This window comes from Asterias amurensis, chromosome 11 (genome assembly GCF_032118995.1).
Source record: "Asterias amurensis chromosome 11, ASM3211899v1".
NCBI classification, from domain to species: Eukaryota; Metazoa; Echinodermata; class Asteroidea; order Forcipulatida; family Asteriidae; genus Asterias; species Asterias amurensis.
Window position 1 is genome coordinate 16,246,763 of NC_092658.1, and position 20,928 is coordinate 16,267,690.

Genomic DNA, 20,928 nt, shown 5'->3' on the forward strand with positions numbered 1-20,928 from the left:
TCACATTTTCTTTTAAAGCCATTGGACACTTCGGTACAGATTTTTTTTTTTTTTATTCACAGATTTACAAATAACAGGGTTTACAGAAGGTAATGGTGAAAGACTTCTCTTGAAATATTATTCCATGAAATGCTTTACTTTTTGAGAAAACATTAAAACGATATCAATTCTCGATATCGAGAATTATGGATTTATTTTAAACACATGTCATGACATGGCGAAATGTGCGGAAACAAGGGTGGGTTTTCCCGTTATTTTCTCCCAACTCTGATGACCGATTGAGCCTAAATTTTCACAGGTTTGTTATTTTATGTATAAGTTGTGATACATGGAGTGTGGGCCTTGGACAATACTGTTTACCGAATGGCTTTAAGAGGTGAAGATGTAATTTGTGTTAAAATAGGACTTTGATGGACTTGGGAAGTCTGCTTTGCAATGTCTTAAAAGACACAACTGGTTACAATATTGGGAGAGCTTACCAACAGACATGAGCCTTGTTTTTACAATAACACTTTTACTGTATATTCTTGTAGTTTATACTTCATTTTACATTGTTAAAATAATCTACATTATTAAAATAATCTACATTATTAAAATGATCTACATTATTAAAATAATCTACTGTTCTGGTCCTTTTTGCTGTTGCAGGATGAAAAACCAGAGGTCAAATTGAGAAATCACTCTGGGAAAACCCTGCAGTGATATGCCTATTTTGGGGAATAATTTTGTAAAAATATCAAAATATAGAAGTGTTGCCATTTATGGATACGCAAATGGAATACTTCTGCCAAGCCTTGCATTGTGATACCGACGTATACAACCGCCAAATCCTTCCCAGCAACAGATTATTTTCTCAAAAACTAATTTCGTACTTATTTACTGCCCCGTTGAACCTTACAAACATAACTTTTTCAGAAGTGTGTACATGGGTCACAGCTATGATGCCACTTATCATTAAATTTAACTTTTGTTTTTGCTGTACAGGGAATAAGGAACATCTTTATGTAGAGAAAGAGCTCTTCCAACTGGAACCTCGCTTCTCCGTCTACCAATTCACCGCCAACCTGCGCAACATTCAGGGTGGGCAGGGGTACGCTGGGCTGAAGATTCGACTGAATCAACCCCCCGCTGGAGGCTCATGCAATGTCCCTTCGCATAACCTCACACTAGGGGTAGCAGTGAGAGTAACGTGTGAGGGGTGGAAGGACTATGAGGGTATAGTCAGCTACAAATTCTTTGGTGAGGATCAGTGATTGTTTGTGTTGCTTGTCTTCTCTTGTATTTGCCCTTCTTGAGCATTTCATTGTTTGTTCATCAATATAACTTTATGTACTTAATAATAACAGTAGCTTCTTAGTGCTCAAATTTGTCACTCATTGACGCTCAAGGCGCTTTAACATACAATATTTTCCTGCAAGGTATGTGGGACTACGGTTGAATTAAGAGACCTACATGTGTGTACTCTTTTTACATAGAACAATGTAATGGTTTACAAGGTGGTGTGGTGCAATATGCTGCCAATCAAACCAGGAACACTGGGTCGAACCCCTTCTCTGTCCAATAAGTGCACTGGGTTCTTTAACGTGCATTACACAAAACATGGGACCAAACGGCTTTAGGACACAAAGGTGTCACGACTGGGACTGGAACCCACACTCTGCTGATCAGAAACACCAGGGCTCTTAACCGATAGGCCATGTCATGCCATGCGTTAAACTTAAAACATCATTATAGTGTCACCCTTGAGGAAGCTACATAAAGGCAATACCTGTGGTATGAAAGAACTATTTTTGATAATTTTTATTGCTAAGCAGGTTGTATCGGCCAACAAGTCATAAAATGTAAGTGACTTGTAGCTGGGTGCCAACTTATTTTTGCTCAACAGATCATACTTGTTAAGCAAGTTTAGCTGCTTTACAGCTCCATGGAATTGGACTGAAGCTCTTTGTCTAACTGATGTCTTTGTGTTATTGCAGCTCAAGCTAAAAACTTACAAGGACAAGTCATCTTGTTAACAAGTGCACAAACCGTTGTTGAGTTAAGCCCGCCTCTTGGCCCCGAGATTGACGACTACAAAGTCTCTCTAGGAGTGACTGTTGAGGATCTGATTGGTGCATCTACTACAGTCATCTTTGCCAATGTTACGGTATGTCGACCATAGACAGTGCAACTCTAACATAAAACGAGAAACCACTTGAACAAAGACTATGTTCTTCTATGAGCTCAAATCTTAAATTATAGTTATTCAAACTTTTTGAAAATGAAAATACTCATTGTGGTCTGTTATACTTACAATTTAAAATTGTAAATAAGACAAAGTTTTTTTCAATGGATTGGAATCCACGACCGTTTGACAATCTAGAGCTGATATTTTTACCAACTAAACCACCAAGAATGCTTGGTTAGTTACAGGCCTGGTATTAAGGGTATGAATCCCACCGGAGTAATATGTACCTGTGATAGTTTTCAGAAACTCGGGGAAACTATGTAGGCTACTGAGTATACAGTGCTTACACACATCAGTGTGAGGGTTAAACCAAATAATTCTTTACTATAGTCTGCGATGCAATTCAAAACATCTATGGTATCAGACAATCCTTCAAAATCTTCTTTTTTCTTCTTATGTATATACAATGTAGGTTACTCCACCCACTGCTAAGAGATCTGAGAACTTCACTGCAGAGCAAGAGGCACTGTACGAGACCCTAAAGGCTGAGGGTAACCCAGAGGTTATTAACAGCCAGTTGATTCTAGATGCATCATTGCTGTTTGCTGCTCCTGTAACCACTCCGTCACAAGGTACCAGATTGCAGGACTGTGCAGAAAATAATCGCGTATTGACACAGTTCACCTGGTGTATGTCAGCATCAGAATAATCTGGGATGTGCTATTTCGGTGGGCAATGTCACTGTGCATTATTCAGTGAAGTGCGCAAAATGGTGAGCGTGGCTCAGTCGCCGTGTGAAGTGTGTGCAAGGGTTCAATACCCCCCGAAATGATACAAATATTTTTGATAGTGGATTGGGTTAGGATTGGGATTAGGACTGTCATCTCACGTAAGATCACCTTTCAATTATGTGACCTTTGACGTCACTTCTTAACTGAATTTATGCTAACACCTGGTGTGTGCAGAAACCACATGGTTTCAAAAGATTTTGAAAGAAGGCAGGGCTCATAAACAAATGACACATGTGTCGCACCTTTGAATGGCCTCGCCTTTAGAGTCTTTCTCAAAGGCTAAATGACAACACATCAAACAGACTACAATGTATACAAGTATACTAAGAGAAAACATAATAGCGGAATAAAGTAAGAAAAAGCAAGGGATGGACAATGAAAAAGGAGGCTGTAATTTTTAAGTTGATTAAATAGTATAGTGTTCAATGAGTATGATGTACTATGTACATGTACATTGGTATAATCTGGACGCTTTTTTTTTCTTTCTCAGATGCTGTTGATAACTCTACAGATTCCTCAGTTAAGGTAATATTAACATGCCTCACAGTGAGGTACAATTTACTGGTTCGCTATGGACCGCATGTTTATTAATGATTATAATAAGTATAGTTTATTTTGCTCAAAACATTACTGAAAAAAATCTTGATGTGTAATGACAAAGATGAAAAATACAAGAAAGAACGACTGTCAAATCAGTTGACATTTTCTTGAAACAAAGCATGTCATTTGTATTGAGGCTAACTTTGATATACCCTGTCTGTCTAATTATTTCCAGTCAGAGGAAGAGCTACAGAAAGCTGCAGAGGAGAAAGCTGCTGCTATTGCTGCTAAGACTGAGGTAAGTTTTGGGTGGCACGGTTGGCTTGTGCGTAAAGCGCTCGCCTCTCACTAAGATGACCCCGGTTCGATTCCCGGCCGGGGCCACATGTGAGTTTAGTTGTGCGTTGGTTTCTGGGTTTTCCATCCAGTTTTCCTCCATCAGGCAAAAAACAAACACTTTCGATCTTTGGCTGTGCTCCGTGGTCATATAATGGGTTGATGTGGCTGGCAGCCAAAGGCGCTCTTGCATGCCAGCTTCTCGAACACGAATAAGGATGATTAGCCCCCCAAATTATTATTATATTATTATTATTATTATAATTTCAGATACTAGGATTCAAATGAAAGACTGAACATGTGTCTCCTCTTTTCACATATTATGCTTATTAAGACCAATTCATTTCAGCCCGCACTCACAAGTGCTTTTCACCGCGCCACTGCACTGACAACACAAGGTTTTGTTCACAGTGACATAGAAAAAACATAGTCTTTTAACTTTTTATGTGAATTAAATATCTTTCTCAACGATTTATTGAATATCTGAAACTAACAGAAAGTGAATACTGAAATCCTTTCCAAAAAAAACCTTGTTGATGTGACACAGTTTTTACAGTACAGTTTCCTTTTCACATATTGTCTACGCCATTTTCCGGATTAGTTTTTTATTTTGTTGTAAATAAAAATGTTGTATTCTGTATTCTTATGTATACATGTCCTACACATGTAGCTGTCAGATAAATTGTGTCAATTCTTAAGAAAACACCTGACTCAGTTGTACAAATTTAAACAAAACCTTGCAGTTAAGCACCATGTGTAAATCTATTTTGGGTAGTGTTGGTTCCGAAAAGAACCTGTGTTTGACACCTCAATGTTTCAGTCTCCCATTATAATCTCACAATGCAAAGTTTCTGGAAAAAATTCTTTTTAAAACCACATTTTGTTGAATACTGGTCTCCTTCTATTAGGAAGTCACACGGATGGCTGAGTTAGTGTCCAGTGTGGAGTATACAAGCTCAGAGGATGTCATCTCAACAGCTAGTACCCTGTCTCTCATCACCCAGGATCCTACAGTATTGTCACCTAAAACACTGGTGAGAATGGGCAAGGAGCCTTTGGAAATGCTATACGTACTTTTTGTGCCTCTGAAGCACCATGGGGAACCTTCCTCTTTGAACCCAGCATTTCCCAATCAAATGTTAAATTGGTGAAATTTCCTTTTTGTACCCAAATTTTCCCAATTAGGTTGGCAAACCTTCCTCTTTATACCCCAAATTTCTCAATCCAGTTAGTGAACATTCCTCTTTGTACCAAGAAAGGCTTCCGGCATGTAGCCTTTCTCAGGCATCTGAAAGCACACAGTTCTGTCCTACAATGGTGTTTTTGTTATTTTATATATTTTCTTGCAACTTTGCTGTCAAAGTGAGCCAATTTTTTGCAGGTTTCAGTTATTTTGTGCATATGTTGGGATACACCAAGCGATGATACAGGTCTTTGACAATAACCAAAGCACACTCTACCTAAAAATGCAAAAAAGCCTTCATCCATAGACGTGTTCGGATTGGTCTTTTTCTTCTGCTGCTACACAGAAAGTTACCATGACTGGCTTTTGTGTTAATTCGACCATGCGTTCACACCTTGACTTATATTCCGCGACATTTGCATAGCGTTTACAGCATGGTCGAGGTAGGATTAGAGCGCAGAGCTGTTCCCATTTGACTTTTTAGCGGCCATATTAATTTATCGTGGCTGCTCAAAACAATGAAAACACGGTTTTTGGTGTCTTCAATGCTATTGATTGACTTGTGTCTCCTGTTAATCTTGCAGGACTTAATGACTGGAGCAGCTGATAGCATGCTTAGCATCATTGAGGACGATGCTACAGCACCTGCTGATGAAAACAAAGTCAACCAAGTCGGTGCAGGCATTGTGTCAATTGTTGGGAACTTGTTTGCGGTAAGTAGAGTAGTTAGGAGCATCACATTCAAGTTCTGGTGGTTAAGTCATATCGGAGCGTGGGTTCAAATTCCTATCATGGCACTCGTACCCTTGAGCAAGATGCTTTACTATAATTGCTTCTTCTTGCAAATAAAAAATAAGATACATGTAATTATATTCTATTACCATGTTTACTTACAAATCTTTTCTTTTTTTTTTTTGAAAATTGACCCCCTGTAGCCCTGTTATGGCTGATTTCTTCGTACTGATATTGTTGACAAACAACTCATTTTGCATGAATTCATCTCAAATGTTGTTCTCCTTTTCTTTCATAAGGGAACTGAGCAATCTGTGATTGGAACTCCTGCAGGATCCAACAGTAACCCTACTAGCAGTCCTGGTAAATCAAATCAGATGTTGTTCAAATAGACCATGTGAACTTTGTTTACAATAAATGTGACCTTGTACTACATTCTTTGGGTATTCTGGCAGGCAAGACACTGCACTGGTCTTATGGGAAAGTTGACATTTTTGTGTCGTAATTTCCACATTCAAAGAGTTATAAAAGTAAAAGCTTGACAAGTTTTGAGGTGTGCCCCCTTTTATCATATCAAAAGTTGATAAGAATTAGACAGTGAAATCCCCATAAAATACAAGATTTTTATGTTTTCTTTCATTAGGCTGTGTACAAATTGTGCCGGCAGGAAGTCCAGGCTCTGTGGCTCTTTTTTCACTGGTCACATCGGCTTTACCTTTTATCAAGTAATAAAACCATAAAGAAAACCGACCAGTCAAATCTTAAGTATTTTGGGGTGGAACAAAGACAAATTTAACCCCAAATTAATGAAACATTATTTGGAATTCTTACAATATTTAAATAAAAAAAGTATAAAGTATTCTGTTCTAAACGTTGAGACCAAAACGGCTCTTTTCTGAGCCAACACTCCTTTAGAAGAGATTTAATACATGGTTGTACTTGTACATGCAAGCTTACTATATGTATAATTTGTTCTTATTATTCACACCATGCAAAGCTTCAAACACCTCCTAAGTAACATGTTGTTTATGGTTTCAAATTTAAATTCACTTTTTGTTTTTATCCTATAGGTCAGGATGCTAGTCCAGAAGAAGAAGAAGAAACAACCAAAGCCAGGGTAAGTTGGGTTTTATGCTTTCTATCTCTTTATAAGTGTTTGCATCTTGGGATCATAATTAAGGGAATCAATGTGTGTCAAAGAGGTTTTCAACTAATAGTTTAATCCCAACGAGGCTTGGTTCTTGATAATTTTACCGAGATGAAGTCGAAGGTAAATTATAAAGAACCAGGCCTCGGCGGGTTTAAACCACTAGTTGAAAACCGATTCAACACACTTTGATTCCCATTCATAAACACCTTTTCGGTCAAAAACATCATTACTTTTTGGTCATAAAGTAAAATAAATGCAAAAATTATAATTGTTAAATGATTTCTTTCAACACAACACCCCTCCAGCTATGAAACGGTAAAGCCCTCCGCCGCCCTCGGGTTAACAACTCCTTATAAGGATTGCTGTGCGCGTCGCGCAGATCGCTTGATGTGGCACAGCTGTTTCAGCTGTTGCTCTCTACCAATAGGAATGAAGAAACTGTCTTAAAAGAACAGGTGCATGGTCGCGTGTCACGCCCATGAATTAACACTTTTTACCGGTCATAAACAAAGGTTTATACACACCAACGTGACGCGCTCTCCTGAGGTATTTATGAAAAAACAATTAATATGTACATTGTACATCATTATGTCTTGCTATCCTGTCCGAGAATCTGTGTTATTTGTTGATGAAGACACTCAATTTTTTTGATTGATTTGTGATTTATTTCCTTGCATTGCAAACACCTCAGCAATAAAGTACGGCATGTGGATCTGTGTGTACAAGGACCAAGTAGTACTTTTACTTATTGAAACCCAAAAGGTTGCATCTCCTGAACTCTGGAATTCACTCCCTATAAAGAAAGCTACTCACTAAAACAGTCTATTTTGAAAACAATATCTTTTTGTAAAAAAAAATTGTATTGTTCATTTTATGCATTTTGTAGAATTCTTTCTTTGTTTTCTCTAATTTTTGTATTCAACAGTCCTGATTACCTCTTTCACTTTCCAAAAGCGCTTTAAAACCTCATTGTAATTTTGTGCTATGTATTTGTTTTTCATTATTATTACTTTGTGAAATGGCTGAATAAATAGTAATAATAATAATATTAATAACACTATAGGAACAGACAACGAAGACTCTGAGCAAACTTGAGGGGATCATGGAAGGTATCTTCTCTCTTGTGGTGGGCGACAAAATCCCCGGGGAGCCTCCAACAATCTTCTCCTCGCCTAATCTTGAGCTCCGTGTCGATCGCAATACAGCAGGTGCCATTGCAAACAAGACTATGTCTGACTCAGTCGGGAATGTGAAGTTAACAGATTGGTGTCACCTGACAGGTCAGGAGTTCAACTGCTCCACGGAGGAAACAGTAGATATGAAAGTAAGGCCGTACTCGAATTGACGGCTACAGCTTTGGCTGCGGCTGTTGCTAAGGGTTTTGCTAAGGACGCCTATTCGTCGACGCATAATGATGCGGAAATCTAGCTGTAGCCGTAGCTGTAGCCACAGCCTAAGAGTCTAGCATTTAGTAGCCCCCTCTGTTTACAAGTTATCATGCAAGATTTTTATGTCAAAGGTTAAAATTCAGAGGTCAAAAAAAGAACAAGCATCTTCTTGAACTCGCATTGCAACTTAACAACAACTGGTGTTATAGTACCTCCATATTTCTTTGCCTTTGTTCCGAAATATTAAAGTAACAATAATGACAACTTAGAGCAAGTTCAAGTGCGAACATTTAGTCGACCCCGTGATTGACCACGGACCATGCGGAGTCCATTTCGCAGTGACGCACTCACTTGTTTTGAAGCCAAGAGTCAACCATCGATACCATGATAATCAACACTTCAATTGCCCTCCACCTTTACGCTAGAGTATCACTGGTTCACTTCTGTGCTTTACTCATGTTTGTATGGAACAGGCTATCGGGACCTTGGAAGAGGGAGACCATGGTCCTGAGGCTGGTTCCAAAGGTCGAACATAGTATAGTCAACCAATGGTTGGCCAGCCTGGGTTTGAGTCAAAATAGTCAACCCTGGTGCACACCTCGAACTAGCTTTCTTTAACTGTTTTTCTAATCCTCTTCTTCTCATCAGTTACAATCAACTCCAACAAATGCCTACAGTATCTACCCAGGGGGTAACGCCGAATCCTTCAACGACGGTGGTCTGGTCAATCTCACCTTCTTCGGCAATGGCAGCCAAGAAATCCAGATCCACAACTTGTCAGACGACAGTCTGATTGACATCAACTTCAAGCAGGTTGACGCCAGCCTGGATGAGGGGTTTACTTTTGTCGATGTGTCAGGGGGAAATTACACACTGAACCATAAGTTTATCCTGGAGGGGCCCGCTGAGACGGTGTTCATACAATTCCGACCGGAAAACCAGTCCGCTGTTTATGCCCTTCTAGTGAGCTCTGAGACATCGCCGACGCTAACAGAGTATGACTTCTTTTATCTGTTGCCGAATGTGAGTGAGACTGAATTCACAAGTTCACCAGCACCAGAGTATGTGGACAATGTGGACAACGACCCCATCCACACATCAACTAGCAGCTCATTTTCAAACTCAACTGAAAACTCAACTAGCGGTGCAATATCAAACTCAACTAAGAATTCAACTGATGGTTGGACTACCGTTTCGTATTCAACTTTGGATTCCACCACAGAACCCACTGATATGTCAACTAGCAGTGCAACAACCTTTTCACCACAAGGACAAAAAACTAAAAAAACTAAGCCAAAGCATCCCCATTGGACCTCAACAGAAGGAGTCAACACCTCAGCCTGGTCAACTACCCCAGATGTATCAACTACTGATAATCCATTAACCAGTAATCAATCAACCAGTTTAGCAGTGACCAGCGATCCGGATGGTACAGATTCTGCAGGCAAGTTTATACTGAACCCTTTCTCCTCTCACACTTCCTAAAAACCAAAACTATAATTAGCTGTTGCAAACTGCTTACTAACCAAAATGACCTATGATATAAATGCAAAAAAAATTGCTGATGTTACGACGAAGCAGAATCTTTCTCAAAGGCTAAATTACCAGACTACACAACACATGAACAGGTATTTGAGTGTAATGTAAGCAGTCAAGTTAAAATACATGAAAGTTGAAATACATGAATGTGTGTAAGCACTGTACATGTATACTCAATACTTACTCAAGCTCTGTGAAAAAAATCACAGGCATATAAATAATCGGGTGGGATTCGAACCCACGACCTTTGCAATTCTAGAGTAGATGCCACCAAGATTACCCGGTGCCTAGTAGAGGCAGTTCAAATCCTATGTTTAGCAGCTTTTTAGGAGTTGACATCTTTTAGCTTTCAAGTAGCTGTTTCCAGTAAGCTCTATGACCATTACATTGACAAATACCACCAAGGGCAATAATATTGCAATACCATTGTTTTAAACCCAACAGACGCCCTCACCACCTCAACCTGGTCAACTACCCCAGAATCATCAACTAGGGTTAATCCAACAACTAGTAATTGGTCAACCAGTTCACCAGTAACTAGTGATCCGTTGAGTGGAAACTCAAACTCTGCAGGAGTGGATACAGATACAGATTCTTCAGGTAAGGTTTTACCAAACTCTTCCTAGTCAGGGTACCCTTTTACAGTCGACCCCAGCTCATGAAATGCTCAACTGTTTTCAAATTTTCCCAGTTTTGGCAGTTTTCAGATCTCAAGTAACTCGGTGATTGCAGAGTTATTTCTTTAGGCATTATCTTGTTTTTGATCTTCCCCTGCAATTTTGAGTGTTGATTTTTAAACCATTTAAAAAACTTGGTACCGTACTTTTTTGCTTCTACCAAAAAAGGTACCAATATGTAACGGGCAGTTGATGCATGGAGCTAACAAAGTCACCATGACACCATGCAATAAACCCTTTGCATAGGATGCCATTGTTTTTATCAAACATTCATGAATACCTCAGACAGTTTCGCTATTCCTATTGGTGGAGAGCGCGTTATGTGGGTGTGTATAAACCTTTGTTTATGACCAGTAAAAAGTGTCGAAACATGGGCGTGACACGCGAGCTGGCACCTGTTCTTATAAGACAGTTTCTTCATTCATATTGGTCGAGAGCAACGGCTGAAACAGTTGTGCCACAATACGCGCGACGCGCACATCCAGGAGTTGTTTTCTCGAGGGCGGCGGAGGGCTTTACCATTTCATAGCCGGAGGGGTGTTGTGTTGAAAGAAATCATTGAACAATTATAAATTTTGCATTTATTTTTACTTTTTGACCAAAAAGTGTTGATGTTTTTGACCAAAAAGGTATTTATGATTTTCGCTATTCCTATTGGTGGAGAGCGTGTCACCAGGGTGTGTACCGACCTTTGTTTATGACCAGTAAAAATTGTTGAAACATGGGCGTGACACGCGAGTTTGCACCTGTACTTAAGACAGTTTCTTCATTCTGATTGGTCGAGAGCAACGGCCGAGACAGTTGTTCCACATCACGCGATACGCGTGGCACGCACAGCATTCCCTTATAAGGAGTTGTTTACCCGCCGGCCTTGACTGGGCCTTACCATTTCATAGGTGGAGGGGTGTTGTGATGAAAGAAATCATTTAAAAATTATAATTTTAGCATTTATTTCTTTTTTTGACCATAAGTGTTGATGTTTTTTTACCGAAAGGTACATGTATATGAATGGGAATCAAAGTGTGTTGAATCGGTTTTCAGCTAGTGGTTTATACCCGCCGAGGCCTTGTTCTTGATAATTTACCTCGACTTCGTCTCGGTAAAATTATCAAGAACCAGGCCTCGTTGGGATTAAACCAGTAGTTGAAAACCTCTTTTTTACCGCACATTGATTCCCTTAATGAAGCATCATAATCTTCTCTCCATTGGTCACATTGGTGAAAGCCATTAGATTCACAGCCATAATGAACCAAATGAAATGAAATGACATAGAGAAATATACATTTTCTTTTGGATTCATTCCCCAGACCAAAGTGATGAGGTGGTCACTCACACTGTCTCATTCGGAAAAGATTCCCACAACGGTAAAACTGGATCATACATCTTCAGACTGGCTGAGGTGGCTCCTGATGGAGCGCTGGAAGAAAACTTCACAATGAATTATTCCTTGAGAGTGATCCAGGCCCAGTGTGCATACTTTGACATCAAGAATAACACTTGGTATACAGACGGAGTAAAGGTAGGAAGTCAAGTTGACGTAATGGTCACAGATGTATTGTACACAAGGGCCTTGTCATACAAGGCAATCCCAAGAAGAAAAGCCATTCACATTTTAATGTTGATCTGTTATTCCTAGGGATCTTACGACAATGTTAACAAAACTGACTCGTGTGCTATCTAAGTTGTCCTGCAACATGCACTGCAGTTGGTTGCCTCCAAGTTATATGTAATAGTTGCCTTGTGCGACAAGTCCATATTGAGAACATGTCAAAAGCAAGTTTGACTTAATTAGTCTGGCAATAGCTGTAAGTTGTTTGCACGCACAAAAATGCAAATGCTCCTTTAGCAGATTCAGCAGTTGGCAAGCAGCTGGATAATTATTTAATAAAAACAAGCTCATACATGTATATCGCATTTTACAACGACCGACCGTCTCAATGCATATTATTGGTGCCCTGGTCATTGAGCCCATAACATTCCTCTAATATTTCTCAGCTCCCTGGGGAGTATACAATCTGGGCAACCATAGCGCTCCAAAGGCTTTTTCATACACAATATCAACCTATAGTAAGAGAAGCAATTATAGTAATTGATCTTGCTCAAGGACACAAGTGTCAGGACCCGGACCGGAACCCTCACTATGATGACTTAGCCACCAAAACTTGAATTCAAATCTCATGTTTTTAACCACCTATCATGATGCCGAACACAGTTTGGATTCTACATTTGTTTCCTTGGACAGATGGTTATGGTTACAATGTCTTACAAAAAACAAAAACATTGAAGGGTGAATAACAAAATATTTACTCAAACACTTGAGTAAAAAGATGACTCTTTTAAAACTCTTTTGACTCTCTTAAAAGGCTTTTTAAATTGGGTTAAAGAAACAGATTTTACTTGTCCTGGCAATTGTACATCACAATTGCTTTCTAGCAAATCACAAACCTTCATCCAGATGGCTTTGTATATATTGTTTTCACTGTCTTTGAATTGTACTTTTGTTGCCATAAACAGATGGTTATGAACAACAAGACCAATCTTCCAGTCTGCCAGACGAGTCACTTGACCCCATTCGCCAGTAGCTGGGTCGTCAAGCCGGCCCCACTGAACTTTGAGACTCTCTTCAGCGACGCCTCCATCTTGGCCAACCCTACAATCTACGCAACATGCGCAGTCGTCTATACTTTCTTCTTCTTGGTCTTTGTGTGGGCACGACGTAAGGATAAGAAAGACATCTTACAGGTATAGTAAATAATAAGGAGTATTTATATAGCGCCTTTAACAAGATCAAAGCGCTTCACAGAAAAGCCACGGTTCTAAACAGAAGCTTTACAAAAATCAAAAGGAGGAAGTTTTTTGAATGTCTGTACAACAAGAATCTCTGATGTGAATAGGGCCTTAATTACATTCCCTGAGGCCGGCTATGGAAAAAGACTTGTCGCCTTTAATACGAAACATGATGTTAACATGCAGACTAGAGTTATCACATGAAGACTGGAGCCCCTGCCTAGAGACTGCCATGACTACAATTTTTACACCCTCCATCATACATGTACATTGTAATGCACCTGATGGTTTTGTTTGAATTTAATTGCTATTGAACCCCCCCCCCCCCAAAAAAAAAAAAAAAAAAATCTGTTCTCTTTTGAATGAGGCCAGGCATAGCTATCTTACAATGTAACAAAGTCCAAATATTTAGGTGTTGAGTTTCCGTGAGAGAAATGTTTCAGTGAGTGTGGAACTTCTGTCCTAGCGAGTTATTAAAATACTGTGCCGCCTTATGAGGATAAAATTACACTCTTATGCCATTCTACTTAATTTAGGATCAACTGAACAACTTTATTTCCTCTTTAGTTTTCTTTAACAGCAAATTGGAAAAACACTTTTTACAAAGTTAATTGTTGTCCATTGACGTAATGTTGGCAATTTTGTTGTTATTTTGTGTTTGTGCCATGACAAAGTTGCAAGTCTGATTAAATGATGATTTCTAATCTCAGCTTGGTGTGACTCCATTGCCTGATAACAATCCGAGCCACTCCTACCTGTATGAAATGGTGGTCATAACAGGAAAGAGAATGAATGCCGGCACAAACTCAAAGGTAGGACATTATAACTCCCTACTAAAAAAGTGTTTATAGGGTTTCCTGGTTTGTAATATTTTTTATATTTTGAAACGGCATCAGAGTTCAAAGTTTGTTCGTCCGATTTTAGAAAAACAAAATCTTATGACTCTTTCAGCATTGTGTTAAGGTCTAACATGAACAATCTATTTTATGTATACTCAGTTTGGTATTATGTATTACTCAAAAAGTGTCATCTATCGTACATGTACATGTACATACATGTACGGCCCATAATATACATGTGCTAGAAATATACAGATAGTAGTACTGACAAATGAAACGCTACTACAGGGGTTACTTTATTTCCCTATAGGTGAGCTTTGTACTATCTGGAGAAGATGATGAGACAGACACAATGAGTCTTGAAGACACAAAGAGGCAGACTCTGCAGAGAGGTTGCATCGACCGCTTTCTACTGGCTACTGCAAGGTGAGACTTATAGGGCTCTAAGTAGAATCCTTACATTGGTCACGATCGCCGAGGTCAAACAATGGGAACTTGTACGCGTCGCGCACAACTCGCAGCCAATGGTAGGTCTTTATTTCCCTCAGTGAGGGCGCTGTTTTAGGCTTGTGATTTCATATGCAAAAAAGGTCTATTGAGTGATTTATTTGTAGGCTGTGACCGTTTGCCTAAGTTTGTTTGGTCATTCATTTTGGGAGTATTTACCAATATGTGACTCTACCATTACAATTACTGGTGTACTTTTGTTCATTCTTTTCACTTATTGTTTGTCATTTTCTTAATCTTTTGCAATTTTTACTGTCATGTGCCCTCGAACAGGCTGGTCCTGGAGAGAGCGCATCATAAGATCAATAAATTATTATTATTACTATTATATTACCACAAAATGTTGAGTCTTTCAGCAGCAAAGAGCATTGTTCATTATGAACATGACATTATGACTTCTCCAGAGCATAATAATTAACTAAATTTGTCAGTGTTTTATTTTTCATTTGTTTCCCTTTAAGTCTAAACTCAGTTTTTTTAAGCCCCTTCTAAAATTGTAACTCTTAATTAACTCTAATTATTATTTCAACCATCTCCTGAACCCCCTTCACCCAACGTACTGTTTTGTATGACAGAGGACATTTAAAAAAACTTTGGACTGCCCCCTTGTCTCAATTTTCAATGAATATTTTTCTCATATTCAAACGTTATTAAAATTATTAATAGTTCAATCCACATTTTTCTGTATTAGACCTTTAGGCACTTTGAACTATATGCGAGTGTGGCATGATAACTCTGGTAAGGGCAACGCACAGAGCTGGTACCTTAGTTACATTGCAGTCAGAGACCTGCAGACTAAACAGCGTTACTTCTTCATCTGTAATGAATGGTTCTCAGTGGTGGAAGGCGATGGACAGGTAACTCAAAACCCAATTATTTTGAATATATTATGTACTTTATTGTTTTGTTTACATTGTCCCTTCTTCTCTGCGCCTTAAACATCTCTTTAGATTGATTTGGTGCATTACATGCCTATTACTATCAATAATGGCCTTGAAGATATGCATAGATTTTTTATGCATAGATAGCACACAAATCTGTGCAACAAGGGTGTTTTTCTTTAATTATTCTCTTGCAACTTCGATGACCAATTGAGTCTGAGCTTTCACCAAGATTTGTTATTTTATGCATGCTTGGATACACCAAGTGAGAATACTGGTCTTTGACAATAACCAAAGGTATCCAGTGCCTTTAATGTCACTGATGACAGTAGTGGTAATTTAGCTATTCAGCTGAATAATTGTATTTCAATTTATATTTCTTATGTGACTGCTTAACCCATTTTTTATTTTTATTTTTTTAAGTTTACCATCACGTTTGGAAGAGTTTGATTAAATCAACAGCAGCTGATGTAAGCTGAGAGAGAAATAACACGTTTTTTTTTGGGGGGGGAGGTTTTTTTTTTTTTTTTTGGAGGCCAACCAATATTATGCAATCACAGCTATAGGTGGGCCAGATCCCAACAGTTAAATCTTGCTTCCGATTATAGTTGGGATGATTCTAAACTTTAAGCATGAACAGCAAAGCATCAAGTTTTTTTTCTTCTGGTGCTCTCTTAGGTTGATCGCCTGCTCCCCGTCGCCGGCAAAGAGCAGGTGCAGGAATTTGGCCACGTCTTCAGCAGCCAGACAGGGAAGAATTTCAACGATAGCCACATGTGGGTTTCCATCTTGACCCGGCCACCAGGTAGTCGCTTTACCCGTATGCAACGAGCGATGTGCTGTATGCTGGCCATGTGGCTGGAGATGTTGACCAGTATCATGTTCTATCAAGTCGCTGATGAGGGGCCTAGCACCAAGCCGATCAATCTGGGTGCATTCAGCTTATCACCAAAAGAGGTAAGCCAGCTCAAATCCGGCGGCATGCAAATAACAAGGAGGTCGAATTGGGTTTAAAACAGAAAATTTAGACTGTCGAGCTGGGGTTCATCTTTAGACCCCTTTCGGTTTAATCTTTTAACACTATGTGTGGACTGAATACAAAAGACTACATCAAGGTTTAACTCACAACAGATGCCCTTTTAACCTCAATGATCATTACATCGTTATACGACCAGGCACTCGGCAGCAGTATCTCGGGGCGCGGTTTCTGATAGTAATGGGGTTGCGTCTGCTTTTACCTTTTAAAATCTGACGATAAACTGTATTATATTGTCTGATTGAAGGGGAACAAATTTTGACGATTAACCCGCTGGTCCTTAAGCTATTTGTTTCCATTGGACTCATTTTAAAATCAATACTGACCTTTTGATTGTTACTTAATTATTCTTATTTCAGATTGCAGTTGGCGTTCAGTCCAATCTGATGATTTTTCCTGTTACCTTGCTGATGGTTCAGCTCTTCCGCAAATCTCGTGTCAGGAAGAAACGTCGCTCCCGCATAGAGGTGGCCAGAGAAGAGCAGGTTAAGATGATTGGAAAGAACAGTGTACATCCCATCAAGACCAAAGAGGATCATGCAAACTGTGACTCGGTAAGCAGATGGATTTCCTGACAATGACTAGAGCAAGCTAGTCAAAACAATGAGCCCAATAAGCCAATTAAGATACTCCGTACTCCCCTGTTTCTAAAATGGCTCAAACTTCTTGAATTCTTTTTTGTGGGAGTAAAGCAAAGGGATGATTACCTCTCTGATTTGTTAACAGGTGTCATCACGAGACATCTTCATCATCAACAACGAGAACGATACCAGTAGAGTGGACATCGAAGACACCAAGCCACTCTGTAAATCCAAGCCCAAGCGGCGCCAGCGTTTGAGCTTTCCATGGTGGTTTGTCTACGTCGCATGGACCCTCTCCATTATCGTTACACTCCTAGCCACATTGTTCACCTTCTTCTATGGTCTGGAATACAAGAACCACAAAGTGACGAGTTGGCTTCACTCAATCATCATCTCTTTCTTCTGTGGAGTAATTTTGACCCAGCCAATTAAGGTATGGGCTGTCTGTTTGTTGGAACAAAGTTTCTGAAATCAATATCCGTTTCCTTAAGCATGGTGAAAAAAGGAGTACATGTACATCAAGAAATATGCATGCGAGCCTCACAACAGTTCAGGAATTTTTATGGCGCAATGGTACCAGGGTTTGCTCATCTGGAAATCGCTATACAAAAGCCTGCCCCGCACCATTTGACAAAGCAACTGTCTTTATAGACTGAAGAATTCAAATTCAAGCTGTAATAATAATAATAATAATAATAATAATAATAATAATAATAATAATAATAACATCAAAGTCTTATGACAATAGCGCACGTATCTACCAAACAAGGTACTCAAGGCGCTGAGTATATACAAACTTTTAGAAAGATATGTTATTGCAGTGATGAATTCTGAGACCCAATTATTTAGCACCTTATAAGGGTTTACAAGGTGCTACGGCACATACAGCAGCCACAGCCAGGAACACCGGGGCGAACCCCTTTTCTTTTCGATAAGTGCACTGGGTCCTTTTACATGCGTCCACAACACATGGGACCAACGGCTTTACGTTCCATTCGAACGAAGCAATGGTTAAGTGTGTTGCTTAAGGACACAGTATCATGGCTGGGGATTCGAACCCACACTCTGCTGATCAGAAACACCAGAGTCTGAATTCGGTGCTCTTAACGGCTTGGCCCTGACTTAAAGTCGCTTATGAAATGTCCTATTCCACCTTTGCCCTTGCTCACTTCACACAAACTGGCTCAAATGATTGCCAGATGTCCAGATAAATGACCTGTTTCTCTTTAAAGGAATATGTTATAAAAACACGTTTCTGTGGACTTATTTTCTCATATTTTTTTAAAAGTATCAAGGTCCACACGGAACATTTATAAGTTTTTGTCATAAAAGAAATTAGCCATTTTTGTTCGCGTACAGCAGATAAATATTATGTCTTATTCTTTTTTTAAGTTTTTTAAAAGACTCTCAGTCGATTTCTAAGGAAGATTGGCCTCACCATGGTTTGCATGCAATTTCATTGTTTTCTTGGAGTTTGATGACACCTTCACGATTCAATTTGTAGTCGTCTTTGACCAGTTTGCAAGTACAGACAAAGCATGAGGCAAACATGTATAACAATACTGTTTCTATTGTTGATTACTGTAGGTAGTGTTGGTGTCCTTGTTTATTGCTCTGGTCTTCAAGAGTCCCAACTCTGATGAAGATACAGACTTGGAGGACGATGAAGAGGACTGTGAACTCAAGCAGGATGAGGAGTGGCTTCACAACATCTTTGGTATTTATTTATTCATTTGTTATGTTAAATTTTAAGACATTTACTCAAGGAATACAAGTTGAACAGGAGCACTTCAAAGCTTTGCTCAAAACTTGCATCTTTGGTTACTGATCGTTTGTATTGTATTTTTTTGCATACAGTTCTTTGTCAAGGTGATAATAAGGGAATCAATGTGTGGTGAAGAGGTTTTCAACTAGTGGTTTAATCCCAACGAGGCCTGGTTCTTGATAACCTTACCGAGACGAAGTCGAGGTAAATTATCAAGAACCAGGCCTCGGTGGGTTTTAAACCACTAGTTGAAACCGATTCAACACACTTTGATTCCCATTCATATACATGTACCTTTCGGTAAAAAAACATCAACACTTATGGTCAAAAAAAGAAATAAATGCTAAAATTATAATTTTTAAATGATTTCTTTCATCACAACACCCCTCCACCTATGAAATGGTAAGGCCCAGTCAAGGCCGGCGGGTAAACAACTCCTTATAAGGGAATGCTGTGCGTGCCACGCGTATCGCGTGATGTGGAACAACTGTCTCGGCCGTTGCTCTCGACCAATCAGAATGAAGAAACTGTCTTAAGTACAGGTGCAAACTCGCGTGTCACGCCCATGTTTCAACAATTTTTACTGGTCATAAACAAAGGTCGGTACACACCCTGGTGACACGCTCTCCACCAATAGGAATAGCGAAACTGTCTGAGGTATTTATGCATAACGTTTTATCTATCTACATGTATCTGTCTATCAGGAACCAGTAATGTTCATCCAGCGGCCAAACAGCGCCCGGACCCCCAAGCTACCGAGAAGATCCGCAACCGACGCATCAAGGAGCTGAAGATGTACTCCATCATCAGGGAGATCATGTTCCTCATCATCTTCATCTGGATACTGTCTGTCTTCAGTTATGGCAATCATGATCCCTACTCCTTTTGGACCAAAGACTCTTACGTCAAGCTGTTAGTGAATGGAGATAGAAACCATACACTCATGAAGGTACAGATGTTATGTGAGGCATCGAGATTGTCTGTTCGTCCGTCTGCGTTTGGATTTTGAGTTACACCTACTGTTTGTTCTGTGTTCTTGTTTTGGGCTGCTGTCCAATTGGTAGTTCAGTTTGTGTAAATGTTTTTGTAAAAAGCAATTGACTAAAAAATCCACAGAATTTTACAGACATTTCCATTTTAAATGTTTGCTTCATTTTAGTGAATAGATTTGCACAAAAAACCTTACTACAGCCCACATAAAACTGTGGAAGTGAACCCCCCACTCCTGAAATTTGACACATTGTCTGAGATCCGTGATAACAAAAATCTACTCTAGGTTGCCAGGTCATGGGTTTGAATCCCACCAGAGTGGCTTGAGTATTTGTTTTCCTCGGGAGGTTTACTGTACATATAAACTGTGCTAACTACACATCGGTAGTAAAGAAAATCATAATCTTTTTTCTTTTGCCTTGATGTCATTGTTACAAATTTAAAAACATGTTCTGGCTGGTTTTCTATTTCATTTGTTTAACCTTGCATTTTTGTTTTTCTTGAAGGCAATAAGTATACCCAAGTTTTGGCAGTGGGTGGAAACAGGGCTTATTCCGGGTCTAATTGCTGGGAGGTGGTACAACAACAAGGCACCAGGAATTGACCAACAGTATTTCCTCGGTGATCGCTACTCTAAAATTCTCGGCAAGGTTTACTTCCGCCAGCTGAGAGTTCCAAGAGGTAAGTTGAGAGCCTAACCAAAGAACTTTGAAGATTCCTTTTATCAAACTATCTGTATTTTGGCACAGTTAAAGGCACTGGACACTATTGGTTGTTACTCAAAATAATTGTTAGCATAACAATTTACTTAGTAACAAGCGATGAAGAGCTGTTGATTGTATAAAACACTGTCAGAAACGGCTCCCTCTGTGAAGTAACAAAGTAATTTCTTACAAATACCTAAGCCCTAAAGCCTTTTTTTTACTCATCTGAAAGCACACAAATTTGTGCAACAATGGTGTTTTTTCTTTCATTATTCTCTTGCAATGAAGGCAAAAAAAGTAGGCTCTTTTAAACCCAAAGGCTCTACAATATCCCA

The 20,928-nt window shown here is 39.3% G+C and overlaps 1 protein-coding gene across 1 annotated transcript in view; it reads left to right on the top strand.

Moving 5' to 3' along the window:
* The window catches only part of LOC139943733 (uncharacterized), a 50,426-nt gene that overhangs the window by 25,185 nt on the left and 4,313 nt on the right, over positions 1-20,928 (top strand). Inside the window, exons 18-40 of the mRNA XM_071940491.1 lie at positions 985-1,239; positions 1,977-2,146; positions 2,640-2,799; positions 3,449-3,483; positions 3,734-3,796; positions 4,743-4,868; positions 5,602-5,730; positions 6,049-6,112; positions 6,820-6,866; positions 7,963-8,223; positions 8,936-9,731; positions 10,271-10,426; positions 11,811-12,022; positions 13,018-13,245; positions 14,001-14,102; positions 14,440-14,555; positions 15,328-15,493; positions 16,196-16,474; positions 16,913-17,107; positions 17,280-17,567; positions 18,722-18,851; positions 19,604-19,848; positions 20,396-20,570. Coding sequence (XP_071796592.1) covers positions 985-1,239; positions 1,977-2,146; positions 2,640-2,799; positions 3,449-3,483; positions 3,734-3,796; positions 4,743-4,868; positions 5,602-5,730; positions 6,049-6,112; positions 6,820-6,866; positions 7,963-8,223; positions 8,936-9,731; positions 10,271-10,426; positions 11,811-12,022; positions 13,018-13,245; positions 14,001-14,102; positions 14,440-14,555; positions 15,328-15,493; positions 16,196-16,474; positions 16,913-17,107; positions 17,280-17,567; positions 18,722-18,851; positions 19,604-19,848; positions 20,396-20,570 — 4,398 coding nt within the window. The remainder of the gene's footprint in view (positions 1-984; positions 1,240-1,976; positions 2,147-2,639; positions 2,800-3,448; positions 3,484-3,733; positions 3,797-4,742; positions 4,869-5,601; positions 5,731-6,048; positions 6,113-6,819; positions 6,867-7,962; positions 8,224-8,935; positions 9,732-10,270; positions 10,427-11,810; positions 12,023-13,017; positions 13,246-14,000; positions 14,103-14,439; positions 14,556-15,327; positions 15,494-16,195; positions 16,475-16,912; positions 17,108-17,279; positions 17,568-18,721; positions 18,852-19,603; positions 19,849-20,395; positions 20,571-20,928) is intronic.